Source organism: Odocoileus virginianus, chromosome 6, assembly GCF_023699985.2.
Source record: "Odocoileus virginianus isolate 20LAN1187 ecotype Illinois chromosome 6, Ovbor_1.2, whole genome shotgun sequence".
Classification (NCBI taxonomy): Eukaryota; Metazoa; Chordata; class Mammalia; order Artiodactyla; family Cervidae; genus Odocoileus; species Odocoileus virginianus.
The window spans coordinates 12,268,718-12,288,741 of record NC_069679.1 but is presented as its reverse complement, the minus strand read 5'-3'; the positions used below and the strand labels follow the sequence as shown (position 1 = coordinate 12,288,741).

The 20,024-nt window shown below is 42.1% G+C and overlaps 1 protein-coding gene across 12 annotated transcripts in view; it reads left to right on the top strand.

The window, feature by feature from the left end:
• PARP6 (poly(ADP-ribose) polymerase family member 6) overlaps positions 1-20,024 on the top strand; it is a 59,856-nt gene that overhangs the window by 8,001 nt on the left and 31,831 nt on the right. For 6 of the 12 annotated variants that reach the window (XM_070468774.1, XM_070468773.1, XM_070468776.1 and 3 more), the window contains 15 exons: positions 1,385-1,534; positions 2,471-2,681; positions 3,211-3,264; positions 4,770-4,865; positions 5,180-5,272; positions 6,285-6,410; positions 7,677-7,742; positions 8,684-8,751; positions 10,159-10,207; positions 10,456-10,568; positions 11,288-11,360; positions 12,059-12,128; positions 17,557-17,636; positions 18,033-18,096; positions 18,279-18,363. In XM_070468774.1, coding sequence (XP_070324875.1) covers positions 1,385-1,534; positions 2,471-2,681; positions 3,211-3,264; positions 4,770-4,865; positions 5,180-5,272; positions 6,285-6,410; positions 7,677-7,742; positions 8,684-8,751; positions 10,159-10,207; positions 10,456-10,568; positions 11,288-11,360; positions 12,059-12,128; positions 17,557-17,636; positions 18,033-18,096; positions 18,279-18,363 — 1,398 coding nt within the window. Of the gene's footprint in view, positions 1-1,384; positions 1,535-2,470; positions 2,682-3,210; positions 3,265-4,769; positions 4,866-5,179; positions 5,273-6,284; positions 6,411-7,676; positions 7,743-8,683; positions 8,752-10,158; positions 10,208-10,455; positions 10,569-11,287; positions 11,361-12,058; positions 12,129-17,556; positions 17,637-18,032; positions 18,097-18,278; positions 18,364-18,692; positions 19,071-20,024 lie in introns of those variants that run through there. The other 6 variants (XM_020894274.2, XM_020894273.2, XM_020894272.2 and 3 more) reach the window with 6 other exon arrangements.

Here is a 20,024-nt window from a genome sequence, read left to right as displayed (position 1 = left end):
TTAAAGGTAACTTTAGGATATTCAGTGGAGCTGCTCAATAGAAAGATATGTAGATTTGATACTTACAGGAGAGGTACAGGTTGAAGATAGATTGCAGTGTACAGGTGAGAACTGCATCCAGTGTAGAATATGAGAATGTCAAAGAAGAGCTAGATAGAATGAGAAGAAAATAAAGTCAAGGGCAGAACACCTTAACCCAGAAAAAAATGCCAAGAATAGGTAGAGAAAGAAGAAACACTGAAGGTAGGTTAGAGAGCTTGGAGAAGGATGAGAAGAGAACAGTGTCAGAGAAGGCAAGGAGGAACATTTCTACAAGGAGCGCCAGATGCCAGAGAGGACGAGTAAGAGGAAAACTAGGAGTTTCCGTTGGATTTACCATCAAGGTGAGAGCAGTTGTAGTGAAATGGCAAAGGTAGAAACCAGAATATAGTAAGTGTTCTGGAGAAGTAAATGATTGGCCACAAAGTAAAAACAATTAAATACGGATTAAGAAGTTTGGATGAGGATTGGGGGTGGCTAGGTTGAAATAAAGAAACTTGGAACTTTTTGTAGATGTGGGGAAAGGAACTGCCAGGAAAGGGGAGGAATTGCCAGATCAAAGTCCCGGCAAAGGGCCTGAGATCTACAGTACAGATACAGCAACTGGTCCTTGAGAGGAGAGTCAGCTTGTCTCCAGAGGATGGCGGGATCACAGTGAGGGTGGGAATGGAAATAGATCTTGTAGTAAGGTTGTAAAATCATGGAAGATGATATCTGATGGCTTCAGTTTTCTCTGTTGAGAAGAAAGAATATCAGTTGTAGGTAAAGTTAGGAGCTTAAAGAAGGTGATAAGGATTTACAGTAATAGAGTAATGCTAGAGAGAACTGATCAAGGACAAGTGAAAGAACTGACAAGACTAGTCAAGTTGGAAACCATAAATTTGGGATTGTAATGTTTTGCCTAACAGTATCAGTACTCTTCAGGTTCCTTGTCCTTTTTTTCACCTTTCACAAGGCCAAGGGTAGTACTCACCTCTATTCCACCACTTCTGTTTCACTTTCGGTATAGCTCTTCTTGGCAATAAATTGCCAGGTTCACAGCCTTTGAAGACTCAAATTTGAGATTTTCCTGTAAAGGCAAAGCATCTAAGAATTTTTCTGGTCCATTAGACTAGGTAAGGGAGTGAGAATTTACCCACTAAGGTCAAGAGGCACTTTAGAACAATACATATCCATGTGCTAAGATTATATTAGAGGGCTCTTGGGACACACACAGTTCCCTAAACCAACTAGCTTTGCAGCCCCTAAGCCTGAATTCTAGATTAGTTGCCTTTCATAGTCCAATTTCTTGACCTGGGATTCCCCTGCTGGAGCTTTCTAAGTCTCTTCCTCTGTGATTCTTTAGAATCCTGGGTATGTTTACATCCCAACAATGGAAACATCTCAGCAACGATTTCTTAAAGACCCAGCAGGAGAAGAGGCACAGCTGGTTCAAGGCAAGTGGTACCATCAAGAAGTTCCGAGCTGGCCTCAGCATCTTCTCACCCATCCCCAAGTAAGTGTTTCTCCATGAGCTGGTTGTCTCTAATCACAGTGATCTCTTCTAAGCCCTCACCCCACCTTCTTGATTATGTAAACTTTTTCTGTCCTCTCCCTAGGTTCTCTGAATTCTGTACCTTTAACAACTAATACTATCCGCATGATCCTGTCCCCTATGTGTCTTTACCCTTCTACTCCGACCCAGGAATCATACCTTGTTGTTTATGTAAAATATAGTACCTAGTGCATGGTGTCTGGAGAAATATGTACTAATTTCTCCATCTTTTCTTTCTTTGACCCTCACCCTTATTCCCTATCCTAAGGAGACAGAGGCAGAGCTAATAGGCCCCAGCCCCTTGCTCTTATGAAAGAGCTCATTGATTTATTACCTGGGTTCTGGAAACAAATATTACTGCATTCTTTGATCCCAGACTTTTATTCTCCCCTTCCCTGCACTGTGAGCCTTCTGATCTTCCCAAAGGCAAATACAAACCCAGAGTTGTAGTTTTCCAGGTACCAGTACTGATAGACAGTCAGACAGTAGGCTCTTTGGGGTCCAACTATTTCTTACCTAGTAGTTTAATCACCTATATATTAATATAGACAACACACACATTGAGCAAGTGAAACGGGTATCCTTTCCAAGGTATCATTCCTTAGCTGGCCTAGATGCTGTAGAGAATGACCTAGGCTTTAATGACATAAAACCTGGCGTGTAGTGATCTAGTTGTTTTGACAGTTTGATCCAATGGAACTTTCCTTGGAGAGGAGTTGTGTTTTTTTTTTGACCGTGCTGTGTGGTGTGGCATATGGGATTTAGTTCCCTGACCAGGGATCGAATGCAGGCCCCCCTGGAGAGTCTTAACTGCTGGACCACCAGGGAAGTCCCTGCAGGCTTCTAGGGCTCATACCGAATCCTCAGTTTCATCACTTCTCTTTACTCTCTGTTCAGGTCTCCCAGTTTCCCTATCATACAGGACTCCATGCTGAAAGGCAAACTGGGTGTACCAGACCTTCGAGTTGGACGCCTCATGAACCGTTCCATCTCCTGCACTATGAAGAACCCCAAAGTGGAGGTGTTTGGCTACCCTCCCAGCCCCCAGGCAGGTCTCCTGTGTCCCCAGCACGCGGGCCTCCCTCCCCCAGCACGGACCTCTCCTTTGGTACATGGCTGAGGAGGGTTTGACTTGGTGTCAGAGGGTGGGAGGGGAAGTGGAATACAGCTTCTCAAAATGGGGTGGGAGTCTGGTTGTCCAGGCATCATAAACCAAATCTGGGCATGAATCTTGAATCAGTAGAATGGAACACATATTTTAATAGTTGTGAATTTATACCTACATAGTCTAGCATGCTTCTATGATAGTATGTCACGGAGCAAAGTCTGGAGTTGGGCATCCCAGGGAGATGTTATGTTTAATTTTGTTAGGTTATAGTTAGGACTTGGTAGTCAGCTACTTGACAAACATTCTATATCTACCTTGAAAAGGGTTAAGGACAGGTGAGCCTGTTCTAAGAGCCTTTGCCAAAAATGTCTAAAGGTCTTCCCTGCAGTTTGGGGATTACTTAGATTGAGCAGAGCTGGGGCTTAGCTACTTTAGGATAATTGTAGGTAATGGGCACGAGTGAGGTGTTTTTAGTCACCAGCTTCCTAGGAGGTTCATGAAGCCTTATGTTTTTTTTTACTCTCATCAGGTCAGTGGTCATTGCAAGAACATCCCCACTCTGGAATATGGATTCCTTGTTCAGGTAATCAAGTCCAAAGCTTCATTCCAAAGCCTTTCCACTGTTTTCTGACCCATCTGATCCCTTAACATCTCCCAACTCTTCAGTCAGTTAGCAAACATTTCCTAAAATCCTCTGTTCTCAGAACTATACTGAGTGTTGTGTGAATAGGAGAAAAGGCCTAGTTCCCACCCTCAAGAAGCTTATAGCATTATTGGGAAGACAACACTTATGTACCACTTAGGATCAAGTGCCAAATGATGCACTGCAAATTTTACGTGCACTAGTGCCAAGATAAGAGAAGACTTGAGGCTGATTTTCTTATAATCCCCCACGTCCTTGCTCAAGTGGGCTTCGCTTTTCCTCACAAACTTCAGTGCTTAGCCGCTACTGGTCATTTGCTTCTCTTTAAAACCTCATTATCTTCCTGACACGGTTTCACTTTTGCATCTCCAATATCTTTGTTCATGTCATTCCCTCTACTGGCATTCCTCACTATATCTGCCTATTGTAATCAAGTCTCAGATGCCAACTTTTTCTTAAAATCTTCTCTATTACTTGAAATGTATTAGGTGGAAATGTGTTTCCTCTCACTGAATTCTTTTGACACTTTTTGTTTTATATAGCTCCAATGTGTCAGGTACTATATGCTGCCTTGAATTGTAATTAATTTGTATACATACCACATCTCCCCTATTGGACTATAGGGTCTGAGAGGATAGTCTTTTATGTTATTGAATAATAAAGGATACATTTCAGTGAGCTAGGGAAGTAGTAGGCATTCAACAAATCTGTGTTAAATGAACAAATGCCCTTGCGTGTCCATTTACGATCTCGAAAGTTTGTGAAATGGGAACAATTTGACTTATACGGACAGTGTATGTGACTGTGAAAGCCTTTTAAGACAGATTGTGTAAAAAATAGTTTATGATATTGCCGCATGAGCTCTGAATTTGTGCTTTCTTCCCAGCAGTTTTATTTGTGGTCTTGATCATTTTATAGGCTGATTGTCCTAGGCAGTTAAACATGGCTTCTCAGCACCACCCCCACCCCAGCTCCCACCCCCGGCGCCATCTGATCATGGACTGAATGAAAACTCACTTGTCACATGGGGGCAATCTAATTACTGCAAATAATATTAATAGTTTGATTAGTACTTCTTACTGTTTATAAAATACTCTTACAGAAATCATCTCTTTAATTTCAGTACTTCTGTAAAGTGAGTAATGTCCATTTTGTACATGAAGAAACCAAGGCTCAAGTTAACTTGCCTCAAGTTATATACGGTATTAAGTAGTAGAAGGGAGAATCTTAACCCAATTCTTCTGCCATGGCTGGTCTCATTTTCATTATATATAGTCTTCCAGAGTTGGGCCATCAGTTTAATTAAGTGCAGGACCCAAGAATACAGTCTACCTTAGGCACAGGGCTGGGAGGTAGGAGAGTAATAGAAAGGAAGTTCAGATTGTTTCCTATATCTGGGTCTTGACTTCCAAAAAAAGGCTTAATAGAATCTCCTCTCTCCCCAGATCATGAAATATGCAGAGCAGAGAATCCCAACATTGAATGAGTACTGTGTTGTATGTGATGAGCAGCATGTCTTCCAGAATGGGTCCATGCTCAAGGTATACACCTCTATTTTGTGACCCTCTTTCTTACACTGTTAGCTAAGACCCATTAGTTCCTCATCTCTCCATTTTTCCTTTCTTCTTGGATCTGTGGTAAAGGTAGAATTCTGTCCATACTCCCTGAGACTCTGGAAGTAATAGTTTTTCTCCAAAAACAAGTCTCAGCAGTCCCATTTGGAAAGATGAGGATATGTGACTATCAGTCTAGAGTTGTCTGAGGTCAGAATTGTCCCTCTTGCCCTATGACACCTTCTTATTGCACACCACCACCATCTCTTTTTTTTTTTCATCTCTTTAATATGTCCATTCAGCCAGCCGTCTGTACTCGTGAGCTGTGCGTTTTCTCCTTCTACACGCTGGGAGTCATGTCCGGAGCCGCAGAGGAGGTGGCCACTGGAGCGGAGGTATGGGGGATGGAAGAGCTGCTGGGGAATTGGGGTCATTTATGGCTGAGTCACAGCCATTTCACTGCTTGGACTTTAATCTCCAGAAATGCTTTCCTATGTAAGGACGTTCACTGTAGTGGGTTTTTGTTTTTTTTTTTTTTTAAATATTTTCTTAAGTTTTGGCTGCGCCACATGGCTTGTGGGATTTTAGTTCCCTGACCAGGGATCAAACTCATGCCCTAGGCAGTGAAAGCTCAGAGGCCTCTAGACTGCTGGACTGCTGAGGAATTCCCTAGTATTGTTTATAATTGTTGAAAAAAGAAAAAATAGATACAAGCCCATCTGTACAAGGTCCAGTTAAAGAAATGATGGTTTGTTCTTACAGTAGAAATACTATATAGCTATTATTTATGGATAGAGAATTATAACATATATAAATAAAAAAATATAACAGTATATATAATTCTTTAAAATTTGCTTATATAATAAAATAACAATTCCTTTAGGAAAAATATTTGGAAAAATACAGGTCAAACTTTGCAGTAGTTAATGTGAAGAATGAGATTTGGGGTCAAGGGGATGGTTTTTGTCTTCTTTTAATCTTTCTTTTAAACATTGTTCTTGAATTTTTATGATAAGCTTGTATTTTCTAATAAAAAAAATTTGTAGTTTTTAAAATTTATTTTATTGAAATATAGTTGACTTTATACTGCGTTAGTTTCTGCTACACAGCAAAATGATTCTGTTATACATATATATGTACATTCTTTTTCGTATTCTTTTCCATTATGGTTTATCACAGGATATTGAGTATAGTTCCTTGTACTATACAGTAAGACCTTGTTATTTATTCATTTTATACATAATAGCTCACATCTGCTATCCAAAACTCCCCCTCTGTCCCTTATATTTGTTTTCGAAAGGAGAAATACCGAGCGCCTCCAGAAGGTAGACCTATGCTGGATACTGTACAACTCCCAGCCCTGTGAAATCGTTTCGCTTTTGTCCCCTTTCTTTCCTTTCTCCTAAGGTGGTGGATCTGCTGGTGGCCATGTGTAGGGCAGCTTTGGAGTCCCCTAGAAAGAGCATCATCTTTGAGCCTTATCCCTCTGTGGTGGACCCCACTGATCCCAAGACTCTGGCCTTTAACCCTAAGGTATAGTTGCTTGGGAAGAAAGTCAGGACTAAGGAACAGAAATGGTGAAAGACAGTGGGAGACTGTAGGCTGTCATTCTAGTGTACACAGCAACTTGGAATAAAGGGACAGAAGAAATGGCACACTTGTTTCTTGGGAACTCTTGAACCCTAAGATTTAACTGTTTAGTGAATAAGTAGCTAAACATAACTAATAATATAAGGTTAACTTCTGAGTTTCTCAGAAGACAAGGAGACAAATTAATATTAGTTATGTGGGAATAATACACACTTTGAAGCTAGACAGACCTTTATTCCATTTGAGGTTCTGCTGCTCCCTGACACCTGAATGGTGTTAGGCAGATCACTTAACCTTTCTGAACCTCAATTTCTTTATCTGTAAAAAGTGGATAATATCTATTATTATGAAAATGAGACATAATGTATATAAAATATTGTAATACTTAGTGTTCTCCAGAGAAACAGAACAATAGGAGATATATAGAGAAAGAAATTTACTGTAAGGAGTTTGCTCCTGTGATTATGAAGGCTGAGAAGTACCAGGTTGAGTAGTGGGTGAGCTGGAAATTCAAGAGAGCTGATGTTGTAAGTTCCAGTTCAAAAGCCAGCAGACTTGAGGTTGAAGAGCTGATTTTTCAATTCTAGTCTGAATGCAGGAAAAGACCATGTCCCAGCAATCAGGCCAGAGGAGTTTACTCAGCTATTTTGTTCTATTTAGGCCTTCAACTGATTAGATGAGCCACCTTAATAGTGATGGCAGTCTCTTTTACTCAGTCTGCCATTTCATCTAGAAATACCTTCACATACATACCTAGAATAACACTCAGTTAAATGTTTGGGCACTTCATTTCCCGATGGACAGTTGACAGCTGCTGAAAGAGCCGTCACACGTGTCTAGCACAGCGCTGCTCAGTTGCTCATTTCTGCATGTCAGGCACAGTACCAGGTTCTTTACATGTTAGTTAGTCTTCAGTTTAAATGACTAACCCTGTGAGGGCAGTGAGGACTTTTTATCTTTACTTATGTACATGGATACTGAGGTTCTAAGAGGTTAAGTAACTTATCCCTGTTATTCTCAGCTGGTAAAAGAGAACTGGCATGTGATTGTAGAACTTTTTGACATTAAGTCTGTGTTCTTTTCATGACATACTATGCTGTTTCCCTGGGGCTTAGATTTCTTTTGTACATGTGGCCCTCTTTTTCATCACATCTTACTCTCTTCCACTTTTCTTCACCTGGTTCTTCTTTCCCTGTTGATTCCCCACAGAAGAAGAATTATGAGCGACTGCAGAAAGCTCTGGATAGTGTGATGTCCATCCGGGAGATGACCCAGGTATTCTGTCCTCTGCCTGTCCCCTGCCTGCCCACTCAAGTGCCCTATTCTGTTTGAAATTCATTGGAGTGGAGTGAAGATTTAGAGATGCTATTCAAATTCCTCACTGTATTCTCTTTAGTTTTCCCTCTTTAGCTTTTCTAGTCTTTGTTCTCTGGTTTGTTAGCTCTGTTACTCCTATTTCTCACTTCTTATGTCTCTCTCGACCTTTCCTTTGCTGCTAATTCCGTCACAAGTTGTTCCTATTTAATATTTTTTTTCCGTAATTCTTAGGGCACTAGAGAAGTTAGGGAAGGACTTCTGTCCAGGGTTGGGAGGGTGAGGAGGGGGGCTTGGAGGTAAGGAACTAGACCCAGGGGCCTGCATCTTCTATCCTTCTAGGGGTGGGGCAGCCACATGGAGCAGTGACCATCCTTTGACTCAAGGCTGTCCCTCACCAGACTTCCCCACCCCTCGTCTGCAATCTCTGCATGAATAGACATTCATTTGTACTCACATTTACAGGTGGGCCTCTTCTCAGCAAATCCTATATATCACAGTTCAGATTAACACATAACATACACCTAGGAGGGATGATTTATTTGTCAGAAGAACTCTGTTTTATGTAGTTTTACCACAGGATTCCTTAGCCTGATCTTTCTGGGACATTGATTTTATTTACTTATTTATTTTTTTTGATTTATAATCAACTTTTTAGGGCTGTAGGAATTGCATAAAATGAGGGAGACCCACCTGCATGTTGTTTTGTAAGCATCTTCAGTCATTTTCATATTTATTTATGAGTTTTCCCAGCCTGACGGGTCCTTGAGGGTGGGAACCCCATCTCCTCTTGGTTTGGTGTGGTCTTCAGTGCCTACCTTGCCCCCGGCCCTGATAGTCTGTTGAAAGTGGGAGGGCTCCCACCTCTTCTGGGAGATAACCTTACGGCCCTTGTCTTACAGGGCTCATACCTGGAAATCAAGAAGCAGATGGACAAGCTGGATCCCTTGGCCCATCCTCTCCTGCAGTGGTATGAGTAGAATGGTTCATCCTTCAGCAGTTGGGGGAATGGGGCATAGTATCAGACATGGAGCCTATACCTTCTCTTAGAGGTGGTTTCAACATCGTTCCTAAGATTGTAGATATTATGGCTGCTTTTTCTTGGGGTTTTATTGATATATCTGGTTTGGCTAGGAACTGGGATCCAACAAAAACCCCAGAAGTTCTAATACAATGTTTCAGGTTCTCTTTAGTGTTTCTTGTTTCCCAGTAGGTTTTTGAGTGCTGCTTGCCTATAGGAATTAACACTTCATTTCAGTTAGATTTTCTCTGCCTGCAGAGAGGTCTCTCTCCTTCTATCTACTCCCTTTCTGTATCTCACGCCCTTCCCTGTTGATGTTGACTGTCCAGAGCCTTGGAGCACTATCACTACTCCCTTCTCTGAGCAAAGGTTCTGACCTTGTATTTCCTTTCTACTTCCCTTCACTCCCTGCTCTCCCTCCCTGACCTTGATTTCTGTTTTCTCTTCTTGGCATAGCTTTCCCTTTCTAGCCTACTTTGCTCTGTCAGGTCAGCCTTTGATACTAGTACTTTTTCAGTGCACTATGCTCCCTTTTAGCATGAGGAATGACCAGGCGTAGACCGTTCAAGATGGCATTACAGGTACATGAGTGAAGCACACAGCCAACCAGATAACCACTCTAAGAGATCATGCCCCTTGCTGAGTCCTCAGTGGCTCATGCCTTTGTTCTCTCCTGTCCTCTTGAGTTCAGCCTACATACAGGCCAGTATGTCCCTGAATTCTCACAAAGTTCGTTCTAGTTTCTTCTGTTTTCTTCTGCAGCTCCGACAATAACTGTCCATTCCCCCATCTCTGAGAGCCTTCAGTCTTTCTCTGGGCTCAGATAGGACAGCTCCTGAGCCCCTGTGCTAAGGTTCTAAATCCCAAATGTAAGTTGTCACCATCCTAACACAGACCCACCTCTCTAATTTTCTTTGGTAGCTGACCTCGTATGCTCTTCTTTTTGTTTCTTTACTTTTCTCTCCCTGGATGTAGCAGCCCACCTCCCACCCCTCTCTTTCTTTCATCTGTTGTTTACCCAGTAACTAGCTGGTCTCTGGTCAGTAACTTCTTTTACATTTTTGTACACAAACATTGCCACCCACAGGAATATCCAGTAGTGTCCTGGCTTCATAGTTCAAATAACCCTGGAATCCTTGCTTATTCTCCAAGGGACAGAGCAAGGCTGCTGCTTTGTTTAGGATGGCCTAACCACATGGAAATGGCAACCCACTCTAGTATTCTTGCCTGGAGAATCCCATGGATGGAGGAGCCTGGTGGGCTATAGTCCATGAGGTCGCAAAAAGTCGGACACAACTGAGCAACTTAACCACATGTTTATTCTGTCCTTTTTTTTTTTTCTCTGTTTTATCCTAGGATCATCTCTAGCAACAGGTCGCACATTGTCAAACTACCTCTCAGCAGGGTAAGTGACCATTCTTCGTCTAAGCTCTGAATTTCTAGTGAGGGGCAAAGAGGGGCTCCAAACCAGCTAATCACATTGGTCCTAGACCTGCCTAGTTATACTTGTCCTTCAACAGTAGTCTTTGGGCCAATGCATTTTTCCTTTATTTGGGATCAGTACAAGCCTAATTTGCTCCCTATCCCCAACCTTTCCCTCCCTGATCTCCCATTTCTGTTCTGTTTTCCTGGCCCCACCCCCACCCTGGGCAGCAGCTGAAGTTCATGCACACCTCACACCAGTTCCTCCTGCTGAGCAGCCCTCCTGCCAAGGAGGCTCGGTTCCGGACCGCCAAGAAGCTCTATGGCAGCACCTTTGCCTTCCAGTGAGGAGTGGGGCAGGGCTGGGGCTGGGTGCTGGATAAGGCAAGAAAAATGGGGGGATGGGGGCAAGTTCACTTGAGGGATAGGAGTCTGTATGACCTACGTCCATCAACCAGTCAGTCAACGTATTAAATGTTACTGTGGTAGGTGCTATAGAGGATAAAGATACTTAAGATATGGTCTTTAATCTTAAGCTACTTAGGATGTAGTTGAGGAGAAATTACATTTACATATAAAAAGATGTGGTTGAAGGTAGATTGCAGGGATAGATTTGAAAACTGCTTTGAAGAAAATCAGCAATTTATGCCTGATTTTGAGAGAAGAGAGAAAAAAAATAGATTGAGTAACTTAAGAGATGTGAAGTCATGATTGGAAGCCATATTTGGGATCAGTGATAAACTCATTGAGTTTGAGATAAATTTGTTTAATTTGAACTATCAGGATGATAGGCAAATGAAAATATTGAACCAGCAATTGAGGATTTAGGATGGGACTGTTTGAAGCGTGGAAGAGAAGATAGGCCTGGATATTAAGATGTAAGGGTTAGCCATACACACAATCTTCCATGCCTATAACTATATCCATGTGCATGTCCATCGCTAGCTTCATCCGTGTCCATCTTCATGTCCTGTGTGTGTGAGAATGGGTGGGAGTGGCAGTCTTGGAATTTTCTTGGGAATTTCATTCCATGAGGAGACATGTATTCTACACTGCCTTACAGTGGGTCCCACATTGAGAACTGGCATTCGATCCTGCGCAATGGGCTGGTCAATGCATCCTACACCAAACTGCAGGTGAGGCTGTGCTCCTTTTCCCTTTCTCTCCACCTTCTCCCTGCCCCACTCGTTTTGGGGAAGTCTGCTCTAAAGTACTCAACTGTGTTTGCCTCGGCATCCTCAAACCTAGCCTCCTGTGAGGCTTTCCTAGGGAGGAAGTTGAAACTATATATATAGAATGAATATGGTGGTTGTATTTTGACCTGAGGCTGTGTTTTTAGGAGTGGGAATATAGCTGTAGGCAGAAATAGAAATTGCTGATTGCAATCACTGTGATCAACGAACCTGTTAGAGCTTTTCAATATATGTGACTATTCAGTCAGAGAGTTGATATAGGAGACTTATTTCTTTGTCCTGCAAGACTCCAAGGAGTGATTATTATTCCTCTTTCTGGCTGCCTGTTCTGCATTCCTTTTTAGAGGGCAGGGATCTACATATGTACCCAGGCCTATGGCAAGAGCGTGGGTTCTGAGTAACTGACTCAGTGGCTATGCCACTCATCACTCTCCAAGGAATCAAGTATTTCATAGGCAAAGGTGTTAACCTGCATCCACTTTTCAGCTAATCAGCTTTTCAGGAGTAGGTGCCTAAAGTTATCTGAATGAGTGAGAAGATTAAATGGAGGGACAGAGGGCTGGATAAGCCTTGTGGCTGCCTAATACACAGCCATGGGAGGGCCCAGGCTCATATTGCTCATCCTGGTGTTTCCCTGCAAGCTGCATGGAGCAGCCTATGGCAAAGGCATCTACCTGAGCCCCATCTCCAGTATTTCCTTTGGATACTCAGGTAAGAAATAATCTTTGGCCACATTGCCTCATTGCATCCATTTTGTGAATACATAAACCTATGCTGTCTCCTCTTCCATCATGGATACTTGGTCTGTGTCAGCTCTCTCCCCAGTCGTGGATACATAATCTTTTTCTTCTTTCTTTCGATAGGAATTTAGATTATTTCTATGGTGAGGCCAATTATCTCCCTTTCTCATAGATACCCTTTTCTCCATTAATAAAACCCTTCACTGTGGGACCTTAGCCCTAGGAGTGGGTTAAGGAATTGCTGGGAGATGACTCTAGACTCTGGAGAACACGTTTTCGGTGCTGACAACAGCCTGTCAGATTGCGTATGTGCACACATGGGTGCGAGTTGATACATGAGTGCACTTGAAGTCTTGAGTCCCTTCCACTGGCTTATATTTCTGGAGACATGGTTCTCCCTGTCAACCACTTTTTAAAATTTAAACTGTGTGTAATTATACACTATTAGATTAGTCACATTGAAGGCAAGAGGAAGCATTTTATTCCAAGGATAAGGTATGAGCAACATCCAGATTCTAGTTAGGAGATGAGTCCCACTTTGTCCAGCTCAGAAAAGAAATCTGACTTAGCTTTCTCATTGTTACAAGTTTATATCTGAGTTCTTCTCAGTCTTTTTCAGTTCAGGTTCTGTATAGTCTTTGTATAAGAGAAAGCCACCATATAGTCTCATGTCTACCATATGAAGGGGCCAGTGCTAGATTCTTTATAGATTTAGTATTCTCCATTAATATAACTGTTACAAAAATAAGAACACTTAGCTCCAGAATAACAGAACTATGATGGAAAGGTCTCTAATGACACAATAAACCAAACGAAGAAGGAGAAAGGAGATAATATAAATAAGAATCAAAATTAATGAAATAAGAACAGGTACAATAGACAGGCCCCCCAAAAAACCAAAAGATGGTTCTTTTAAAGAACTAACAAAACAGATAAACTTGGGTAGATTGATTAAGAAGAAAAAGAGCAGCATTAAATAATATGAATAAAAAAGGGAACATAATTATAGATATAGCAAAGTTTTATTTTTTTTTACTTTTTATTACTATTATTATTTTTTTGGCTGCACCACACAGCATGTGGAATCTTAGTTCCCTGACCAGGGATCAAGCCTGCATTTCCAGCATTGGAGGCCCAGAGTCTTAACCACTGAACTGACAGGGAAGTCCCAAAATTTTAAAAGCTAAAAGAATTCTGTCAACTTTATGCAAATGATTTGAAAACTTTGTCAAGATGGATAAATCCCTAAAAAAATAGAACTTAACAAAACTGATTCAAGAAGATAATAGAAAACCTGAATAGCTCTAACATAAAAGACATTGAAATAGTAGTTTAAATTTTTCACAACAAAACAAAAACCTTGCCAAATCCAGGTAATTTTACAAGTGGATCTTAAGTCAAACTGAAAAGAACAAATTATCCCAATCTTAAGCAGAATCATCCAGAGAATACAAAAAGATGGAATTACAAATCACAAAAGGCATGAAACAGTGCACCACGGGCCTGGTGCACTGGGAAGACCCAGCGGGACCGGGTGGAGAGGGAGGTGGGGGGGACCGGGATGGGGAACACATGTGAGTCCATGGCTGATTCATGTCAATGTATGACAAGAACCACTGCAATGATGTAAAGTAATTAGCCTCCAACTAATAAAAATAAATGGAAAAAAAATCATAAAAGATTGGTAAATTTGATTTTATTAAAATTATAAGTTTCTGTTCATCAGAAGACACCTTAAAAAGGCATCTTACAAACTAGGAGAAGACATTTGCAACACATATAACTACAAAAGATTAGTAATAAAAGTGCATTATAAATTCTTGCAAATAAGAAAAAGACAACCCAATTAAAAAACAGGCAAATAACACAGGCAAGTCACTGAAGAAATGACCAAAAATATGAGCAGCTACTCAGCCTCTATTAATCAAGGAAGTAAAGGCAAGACCAAAATGACATACCATTTAGCACCTATGTGGATTGGCAAGAATTAAAAAATCCAGTAATACCTCTGATTGTACCAAAGGTTGTAGATCAGCAGGATATCTTTTATTGCTTATGGAATATAAATTGGTACAGTCACTTTGGAAAACAGTTTGGTGTTACATTTCATAAAGCTTGAGATATTATCCCTGCAACCAAGCATTTTCATTTCTGAATATGTGCACCCAAAGTATAGTATTTTTGCAACAACAAATCTTAGAAAAAAAACTCATACTCATCATCAGGAGAAGGGATAAATACATCATAATCTATTCTGACAATAGATTATTATTCAGCAATGACAGTGAACCAACAGTGGCATTCAGCAACATGGAAAAAATGTTAAGTAAATAATGGTTGAATTGAAAAAAAAAAAAAAGGCAAAAGGCAAAGGACTACTATATGATGCCTTTTTTATATTGCCCAAAAGTAGACAAAATTATTTAGCTGTGTGTGTGTGTGATAAAACTAAAGGAAAAAGAAGAAAAATAACAACCTAAATTTCAGAATAGTGGGTATCTCCCAAGTGGAGGCAGATATTGGGATAGGGTTAGGAGCATTTAGATGTAAGTCACTGATAATATTTTAGTTCTTACGTCTGTTCTTAGTTCATTGTCCTGTTAAACAAATGATAGTATGTCTATGAGTAATCAACAAAGGGTAGGTGCCCAGTGAATATTTATTGAATGTGTGAATGAATCTTACTCTGTGTGCCTATAGTCCAGAGTGGGGGTGGGATTGGGGTAGTCTTGGCTTTGTCTAGATACCGCAATTTTTATCTTTGTCCCAGCCTACGCTTCTCTCAAATTAATCCCTTATTTTAAATAGTGAGTCTCCTGGCTTCTGGTGGCCACAAAAATCTTTTTTGTTGTCTGTTTTTTCCCTATTCTCCTCTCCCATTGGCCTTTGTTTACTACTGAGTGCCTGAATACCTTTAGTTATCAGATGGAGCTAGGAATCTCTATTGACTTCTTAACTTTCTTCATTTACTGATTATGTAAAAACGTCATATGGCACCATCCTTCTCCCTCCAAAGGATGATTTTAGATACAAAATACCATGTTTTTCTATTGTAGCTATATGATAGCTACATTTTGTTCATTTTGTTCAGTCTCTTACTACTTTTCAGATAAAGTACATACACAGAAAAGTTAAATGACTTTCTTGGGTCACAGGGATCTAACTAGCAGAGTTAGGACTGGAATCCAGTTCTCCTGACTTTTAGGCCAGTGTTCTTATCATTATATTGGACTGACAGGGCAGGCTTTGCTTGAATAACTGGTTTTCTGAGGGCCCCATGGATATGTGAGAGTGTTCTTATCATTATATTGGACTGACAGGGCAGGCTTTGCTTGAATAACTGATTTTCTGAGGGCCCCATGGATATGTGAGAGTCTCTAACTCTGGATGGGATGTGTGTAAATGTCTGACTTATAGCATATAACTAACTCTGTCTTCTTTGTATGTTTCCTTCTACCCTTTTCCGCTCTAGTTTTTTGTATTTTTCCTCAGGGTATCCAGGTCCCTTCTGAGGGGTCATTGTAAATAGAGAGCATCCATTTGACTAGCGGAGCCTCTAAAGACTTGGCCATAGTGTGCAGGTTAAAATGAGGAAGAGTGGGAAAGGAGATGGTAAGCCCCATCTGTTTGTTCAGTCATGTTTAGAAACTTGTCACAAGTATATACTCTGGACACCGTGCAACCGGGAGTCTTGTGGCCTCTGGGTTCTCAGTGCGTCTGGGCCCAGGAAACCGAGAGAAGATGATCAGGGTTATTACAGTCAGCACAGTGCACGGCAGGACTGGGATGGAGCAAGATGTGAATTACATCAGAAGGGCCACCTCTAAGACCAGCCATAGAAATCAGATTGTTCTCTCAGCCTCTGAGGTAGAACCTAAATGGGAATTTTACTCAGAACCATGCACTGAAATACCCAGGCTGAGAAGGTTATCATGTTTGGATGCAGAGCTGAACCTAGTTAAGGCTAATGAAGAAGTTGGAAACAGAGGATGGTGGGCATTCCTATAGGAGAAGGAAATTGGCAGTTCAAATCTTGAGGTTCTCATTGCCTTAACTTTTATTCAAGCCATAAATCTGTCATGGGGCTTCAGTGTGAGTGCATGATGAATTGACAGCCTGAGTAGTGAAGAATGTCAGTCCAGTGGTTATCATCCTTGCTTCTATACCATGGTTACCACAAAACCAAGACTTGCAGCAGAGTGGAGTTAGTCATAATAGAAAGTGCCAGGGTGACCCTGCTTCTGGTCTGCAGTAATAGCATCATTTCCCATCTTCATCTCCCTCTCTGGTCTCACGGTCTCATACACACATACACAGACTCACCCCTTACCGTGATAAGGCTGGGCCTGTGACAAAGCTGAATACAGAGACTGGAGTCCTAATCATGGGACAGAAAGAGTTGGGAATAGGGGCCCACAAGCACTGTTTCATATCTAAACAGGAAGAGTCCAGAGTGAGTCTCTAAATGTTATAAACAGGGCTGTTCAATGAGGGTTAAGGATGGTGGAGGATTTATGGATTTCGAAAAGATGAAAGCAAGTAAATTGATACCTCTTCCTCAAGTCTGGGAAGACACTCTGAAGCAAGCAGGACTCTTCAGGGTAGTTGCCATTGTGGTTACCTGTGTAAAATGATTCATCAGTTGCCTGTTCTGCCTTCTCCCTTTAGTCTGAATGACTCTGGTCAGAGCTCTTTATGTCACTGAAACTGGAGCAGATATGACGTGCTCTGCTTGCTTTCTTCCACTCATTTCACTCAGCCTGGCATCGGACCTGAAATGTTGATGTCACCACTCTCCTAGGCCCCTCATTCCTTGCTCATTTCACCTCTTACTCCCTATCTCAGAATCCATCAGTGATTCCTTGATGCTCTCAGGATAAACTCTGGTTGCCTTAACATGGCCTGCAAGGCCTGCTTGATCTTATCCTAGCTTACCTCTTCCCCTCCTCATCTCTCATCACTTCTCTGCCATTGACCATGCTCCATACAAACTAAGGTACACTACTGTGTCTTTCTTCCAGGCCTTACATGTCCTGTTATCTTGGCCTAGAACACTTCCTTCCTTTTCATTTAGCTAACTCTTCCTAATTCAATAGTTCTTAGCCTAGCTGTCACCAGGAAGCCCTCTTCAAACCTGTGGGCTAGGCTAGTTCCCCTTCTCTGGCTTACTTAGTGCTCTGTATCATCCCCATCATAACCCCTACCATGCTGTGTCATAATTATTTGTTCCTTTCCTGTAATCTCCATCAGGCTAAATTCTGTGAGGGCAGATATACTGTTTGCTTATTTCACTGCTATGTCACCAAGTGTCTTTAGCTCCAGTGCCTGGCACATAGTAGGCACTAGTAAATATTTGATGAAGGAATGGGTGAATGAACTGGCTTGTTTTTCTGTGACAGGAATGGGAAAAGGACAGCACAGGATGCCCTCCAAAGATGAGCTCGTCCAGAGATACAACAGAATGAATACCATCCCCCAGGTATTATTAGTTGCCCTTGTTCCACTGAGGCAGGACACACCCCCTCGGATAAGTTTAGGCTATACAGAGATGGATGGGGAAACATTGGTAGTGATGAGGGTGGGTGGCTTATAGATCATGTCAAGCAATCAGGTACGTTCTAAGAGGAACCCATTTCCAGAGTCATTTGTGGCTACAGTCATGAGTATGAGTTCAGAGACTGAGTTTATTAAATCCAGTGACATGAAAATGTAAAGATGGAAGCTTGGACTCATCGAGACAGATTATGAAAATCAGAAATTTTGGGAAGCGGCTGGAAGCCCAGGATATCCCAGTCCCCACCCTGCTAACTACAACCAGTTAACTCACCTCTCTAGGGAAAACTATAACCATCTACCTGGCTCTGTTCTCTCCTAGACCCGATCCATTCAGTCAAGGTTCCTGCAGAGTCGGAATCTAAACTGCATAGCACTTTGTGAAGGTAGGTAGCTCACCCAGTCCCTGTTTTTGTGGGTGCCCACCTTTATTTCTGGTGCCACTTTAGCACATGATCCAGCCAAGGGTGATGTTGAAGCATCTTACCTTCCCCACACCCCCCACACCCCCCCGCCTGGACTCTGACCCAAGCATTGTACCTATAACTTCTGGCCCTTCTCTTCCTAGTGATTACATCTAAGGACCTCCAGAAGCATGGGAACATCTGGGTGTGCCCTGTGTCCGACCATGTCTGCACACGGTTCTTCTTTGTGTAAGTCTAGGAGGGTACCTTGGGAATTACTTGGAGAAGTGAGGGTGAGAGCACAATGATATGGACTACTGGGAAAGTCTGTTTCTGTTGGAGACGTCCCTGGCTATCTGAGTAGAGCCAGAACTGGGACTTTCCCCTTGGAGGATGAGGATGGGTATAAATCAAGGTCTATTTAGAGTAAACCAGATAAACTCTTCTACCCTAAAGAGTAGCAAGAAAGGGTTTTGTTCTGGGATGGGATGGCCACACCCCTAAATGCAGGTCCATGGGTTGACATTATTCTGGGATTGGGCTCCCTCTTATGCTCACGTTTGCATTATCTTTGGCAGATATGAGGATGGTCAGGTGGGCGATGCCAACATTAATACTCAGGACCCCAAGATACAGAAGGAAATCATGCGTGTGATCGGAACTCAGGTTTACACAAACTGAGGGGGCCCCCAGCCCTCGTACCACCCCTGTTCCCCCAGGATCCATCTGCCCTCATAGAAGGGCTCAGGAGCAGCAGACAAGTCTGCCCTGAGGACTCAAGGGGCCATTACCAAGGGGCAGGAGAAAGGTAGACGAGGCGGCCTTCATGGTGGAGACTGACCCAGGAACCACTCCACATTTGGATGGCCCAGACTGACTCCTTACCCCGGTTTTCCCAGTTGAACTTCACCCTGTTTGTAAATAAAACAATAAAATGGAAGGTGCTGTGGACTGGATATGATCACTGTGGTCTGACTAGCCTTGGCCCAGCACCTGCTGCCCCAAGCCCTCAAATGGGGGTAGGGGTGGGGAGAGTGGAACATCATGGGGGCTGGGACTATTTATGTTGGATGGAGTCAAAGCTAAGTCCATCTAGTATAGTATCCTATAGATCTGTCAACATTTTATTCAACGGATTAGATAAAGGAAACTTATGCATATGACACAAACTGAGAATGATACAGAATATCACTGGTGACTCCTCTTCAAGATTTAAAAGGACTATTGAGGCCACAGTAGCTCAGATTTCCTATCTTTAGGACCTCTATTTTCTGCACAAAACCTATCCTCTCCTTTGCACTATATCTTGGTGGCTGGGCCCTACTCTCTTCCTCCTCCTCCTCCCAGCTATTTCTTTGGGATAAGGGAGGTGGAGGGAGAGCTGACAGCTCTCTAACTTGAAATCCAGTTTCCTTTAATGAAACAAAATCCAGATTCTTCAAAGTTAGCAATGTGAGAGAAGACAGCTGTTTCTCTGAACATCTAATTTTTCAGTGAAAGCCATCTCCTTGTTGAAATTCTCACTGCCAACCTTCTGGCCTTCAAGCTGTGCTCCATGTACCTAAAACCCCAAAGTTCTAAGAGACAAGTTGGATATTGCCAGTTTTACGAACTGTTAATGAAGAAAAACAGGAATATAAGCACAGAGACTACAAAAAGCTTTAAACAAGCCTGACTTTCAAGTATTGACTTTCTAAAAATGGTTACAGCTTCTTGATTTATACGGCCTGTACTAGACTACCTGTTGTCTTTCATTATGGGTGTGTGCTTAGTCATTGGTTGTGTCCAACTCCCTGTGACTCCATGGACTATAGCCCCTCAGGCTTCTCTGTCCATGGGATTTTCCAGGCAAGAATATTGGAGTAGGTTGCCATTTCCTACTCCAGGGGATCTTCCTGACCCAGAAATCA